At 41.5% G+C, this 5,077-nt stretch overlaps 1 protein-coding gene across 1 annotated transcript in view; it reads right to left on the bottom strand.

Annotated features, from left to right (window-relative positions):
- Positions 1-4,371, bottom strand: part of LOC118431558 (orexin receptor type 1-like) — a 14,306-nt gene extending 9,935 nt beyond the window's left edge. Inside the window, exon 1 of the mRNA XM_035842803.1 lies at positions 4,035-4,371. Coding sequence (XP_035698696.1) covers positions 4,035-4,239 — 205 coding nt within the window. The 5' untranslated portion in view covers positions 4,240-4,371. The remainder of the gene's footprint in view (positions 1-4,034) is intronic.
- Between the last annotated feature and the right edge of the window lie 706 nt (positions 4,372-5,077).

Below are 5,077 nucleotides of genomic sequence, written 5' to 3'. Positions count from 1 at the left end.
AATCATTGTGATCATTACTTTGCAGGCGACACCCAGTAATGTTAGGTAAGGGAGATCGGAAAAAATGGGACAATTGGCCTGACCTGAGGTGTGCGATCGAACTTGCGCTGCTGGAAGTCAGACACCCAATTCTGTTAGCTTGAAATAGGAGGAGAATGATTATCAAACACTTTGACAATGTCTTTTGTTAATTTACGGCATCGGGAACTCGACCCACACATGTCTGATCACAATTCACACCACTTTTTTCTCGCCACTTACCTTCTAATTTGCATAAAACGAATGCCTGGAAAGTAATGACTCCAATGATTTGTAATTTGGAGGATATTGATAAAAGGCTTCATACTATAAAGTTGTGCCTCAAAATTTGAGTTGTGCTTATTATTTCTGAGTTAGGCCGAGAACTTATTGATCACCCCTCGTATACAACAAATCCAGCGTGACAAGAGAAGTAGATATTGCTCAAGAATGTCTAGTAGTTAAAGCTGTGGTTGGATCTGGAATTATCAAGCATTGTCTATTGGTTGTTTTCATCGTCAGCTAATATTATTTCGCCAACTAGTACGTAACGTCATAACTGTTATTTAACTATTCCGTTATCGCTAGGATGGTGGAGAAGTAGAATGAAGTCTGCGTCTTTCCATTTCATAAATTGTGCTACTCTGGCAAATTGGCATGGATCATTAAGCTGGACTTTTATGATCATAAGACATGCCATTAACGCGCATCGTCTAGTAAGCTAGAAAGCAACTTTGTAGCAACTGGCAAGTTGAATTTCAAAAAGTCTAAGATTCTAAAAGATGCCTTGCCGTTAGGCAAAAGTGCAAGTGCCACTTTTAAAGAATGTCTCCTTTTCATGTCCATATTTCAGACGATTGAGAATTAATGGCTACCGGATGGCAAAACAGCTTATCGCCTTGAAGTAACGCCCCGTCCTCAGCCTATTCCTAGTGGTATGTGCATATCAACCTTCATCACTATTCAATCTGAACCCTCCGGGATAGCCATTACTCGCGTGTTTGAGGTACTCGTTATAACTTATTACTTGTCTGCCATGTTAGGTCTATATCTACTTTGAGAATTATTTTGATCACGCCAGAGAAGCTACGAGTAACCCAAGTGACCACCCAACTTTAGACAAGCCGGAGGGTAGGTTGCCTTTCTGTGCAAGCTACACTTTACACAAACCCCAGGGCAATATGCCTTTCTCCGTAACTTTCATATATTTCGTGCTATCAATTTCTTCAGGCAGTAAACAATTTAAAACCTGTCAAGAAACGTCTTCCCGGGATACAAATTATGGCTCAGCCAACTTCAAATCTGTTTCCTCTGCACTTCATATCTGTTTCCTCGGCACTTCATATCTGTTTCCGAGTCGGTCGCTTAAGGAGTCGGTTTCCGTCGGTTTCCCTGCACAGACACACCCTTTTTTTGTGCTGTATACTTTGCCTCACAAACAAGGAGATGAAGTGTATGTATGTACGTGTATGTGATGATATCTATATGTATTTAGATTATCATGTTGGTGTTTAATTTGTGAATTGTGTATCTACAGTGTATGTATCATGTACTCTGCAACACATGCATGTCTCACTTCCAGTTTAACTCACTGTCACACACTCGTGTCGGGCCGTATTCTGTTCAGAGAGTCTCTAAGCAGTCACCAGTCGTCACTAAGGAGTCTATAGGGATATGTACATGGAAAGACGCTGATTATGTGGGATTTGTTTGGCATCTATAATCAAGAAGCCGATCGACAGACTAATGTACCTACATTTAACGTAGACACGGCGTCGGCGAGATGAACGTGAACATTAATACTATTGGCAATTTAACTCCCTAGAACGTATGATAAAAGATGTACAGTAGAACATGATCTATAAAGTATGACAGCCTTAGGCTAGAATGCATTAGTCTAATAAGTTTAATATCTAGCATGACGTTGGTTCCTATTGCGTATTACCTTAAGACGTGATGAATTCTAATTTACACATATATTGCGCTATCAATTTGTATAGGAAATATGGTATCCTTGAATCCTTCTGTAAATTGATATGTATTTTATGTAACAGCACAATGTGCATACAAAATCAATTGCCAATGGAAATGCGAACATTTAACGAAGGACGTTTTTAATTATTTGGCAGTACTACTACATAATACATCTATTTAAAATGAAATCAAAGACTGAAAGTTTGTTACAGTGATCCCAAAAGGCTAAGATTTCTTTAACATTAATACTGTCCAAAACGTAATGATGGCTAGGTTTTGGTCAATAAGAAATAGGAGAAAGGCGCTTAGAACTGCCTCATTACCATCTTCACATCCAAAAAGCAGACATAACGCTATATTCAACTATCGTAAAACATCATAACGGTTAGATACGATAAAACTTGACACAACATTTTCCCAATGTTTAGCTATTTGGGGGATATGATGAATAGCTTCCCAAGTTTGGAATTAGGGGAGACCCTCGAATTGCTTTGATGTTTGATCATTAACAGGAGGGGGAGGTTTCAGTTCCCTGAATTATATATGAATATGACGCTTGGAGAATCACGTCCCGTCCCGTGTTGACTTTTTATGGGCGTAGCGCATTTATTCTGAATTTAGGCTTTTTCAGCAAACACTAGGTGACGATTGAAACGAAGCCGTTTAATAGACTGTTTGCAGTAATATGAACATTGACATTTCAATGTGATCTCCAGTATCAACGTGGTTCTAGGTAGAGAAGAAACCGGGGTTGGTTGGTTTATGAGCGGTATGCCCTCGTGGAGTGCTTGACATGTTTAGACAAAAATGCCCTGCTACGGGTATCGATCACAAAACGCTTGGCAAATGCCATTTTAGTTACTTTTAACAACCCCTGACATAAGCGTGACTAGTTTCTATCTCCCAAGACAACCAGTGCGGCACTACACTGGAGTGTTTCTTGAGATTTTTTTCGTCTTTCTGGACATAAATTGATGTTGGTGTAGATATTCCTCCAAAATCTCGGCGGCTGCTTGCTGCTGCTTTCACATCATTCCACTTTGAACTGCCCTGCGCGTGTGCGTCTATGAGGTGTACTAACATCACGTAGTCTCTACCAGACTCCGGGTCGCTGGAAAACCGTAGAAAAATGGAACAAATAGAGGAGTAAGTCGGCCAGAGGAGTATAGCCGGCTAGGGAACAGCGCTGTTCCCTAGCCGGCTATGCTCCTCAAGTTGTTCCATTTCTACGCGTACGGTTTTCCAGCGACCCGGAGTCTGGTAGCAGGTCACGCGTTCCCTAGCCGGCTATACTCCTCTGGCCGACTTACTCCTCTACTTGTTCCATTTCTACCGTTTTCCAGCGACCCGGAGTCTGGTAGAGACTAAACATTACGGCTGACACAAGCAACTCTCACTACTAGTCGTGATAGTGTTCGTCATTTGTTAACGTTTTTTATGGAATTTTGTCCAAATTTCAAAGCAAAATAATGTAGAGGAAACGTCCCAAATGCTTCTTCGTAACCATTAGATATCACCCCAATTAGGTACTAGTATGAGCATTCGACAAAAGATTACTCCAAATGACATCCTTAGGGAAGTGTTTCCCTAAGAGCAGCCCAGACACATACAAAAATGCTTTCGCATTGGGCATTCAGTATCGTTCAAAGATACATTAGGAGACGTCTTGATGACAATTATTGGCAGTTTTGTGCTGTAGACACAAAATATCCAGGAGTCGTGGAATACTATTGTGATTGTCATCTATGACGACAATGCGCGCACTGGCATTGGATATTGTTTTAAAATTGATGTATGAGGACCAACAACGTTAACAGAATGATATACATAAAGGAAACGTCTCCAACACTGTTATGTATGATTAGAGATTTAGAGCATGGCTAGGCAATAACAACGTACAGAGGATGCATTGCAAAGCTATAATATGTATGGGATTCGTAAACACACCCAGACAGACACACACCCGCGAACACATACATGTATCATTACATGAATACAAACACAATACAAATGTACCATTGATGAACTTAAACTAAGCTCACCGAGTCCGTTGCCAATGAGAGCCAGTAAGAAGACGAGAATGTACGCTATGATCAGCGCCCACTCGTAGTGTTTGGGGAACAGGTACTCCAGCAGATATCCTTCCAAGTCATAGTCAGGAGGAGTGGGCAGCAGCCAGGTCGGGTACACTTCTTCGGTCATGTTGAAGCCGCCATCCGTGGCCGCCGCTGTACTATTGTTGCTCATGACTGAAGCCTTCTTTTTCAGCAGCTGATGTAGACCCTGGCCGTTTCGCCCCGCTGTTGTCGGTGTTTTGGTACCTCAAGCGGACGATAAACAGCGATGATGTTGACCTAAGTACACTCCATCTTCCCAAAGTCTGTGCACAACCTTGGACAGTCGGAAAACACGACACCATTAGAACCAATTGTATATCATGATCAGTTGGATTCGTCAAAAGGCACAATCTTTAAACATTTTATAGCCACTTGACATTTGACCATACTAGTTTTACTTCACCGAAAAAGATTATTCCCAGAGGAACATTTCAGAGGAAGCAGTAAAAGCTATTCTCTGATTTCAAGAGGACCGTGCACTCAGATAAAAATAGTGACCATCATTCTCCTTCTTTATGTCTTCGTTGAAGACCTAAGAAAGTTACTCCCTCTCAACATCCCCGTGGCTTAGGATTTAGTACAGCTGCTCCATTTAGAGACTACAGAGGGTTCCCACTGCAGATGGGCGGATGTCTAGTCACTGGAGAAAGTCTTTCTTTGATGTAACGATTCCCACGAATACATAACCTGTCAGTCGCGAACCTTAGTAGACAAAAGCATCATCGCAAACTATGAAAGCTCATCAGTCATCAATATTCGTTGCCTTATGATACTATCAGATCAAACGTTAAAGTTGTATGCCAATAGGTTCCTACCTCCAGTATTGCTACAATTGATTGTCGTATATACATGGATCGCCTTTCTCCGGGGAAATGTGCTCTAGACTGTTGTCCTATCCTATGCATGCTTTATGGTTTTCCATCACCACCCTTGTCTGTACCGATCGGCAACTAAGGTTGGGCCAACTA

Source organism: Branchiostoma floridae, chromosome 2 (assembly GCF_000003815.2).
Source record: "Branchiostoma floridae strain S238N-H82 chromosome 2, Bfl_VNyyK, whole genome shotgun sequence".
Classification (NCBI taxonomy): domain Eukaryota; kingdom Metazoa; phylum Chordata; class Leptocardii; order Amphioxiformes; family Branchiostomatidae; genus Branchiostoma; species Branchiostoma floridae.
The sequence above is the reverse complement of the archived record's forward strand: the minus strand, read 5'-3'. Positions and strand labels throughout refer to the sequence as shown.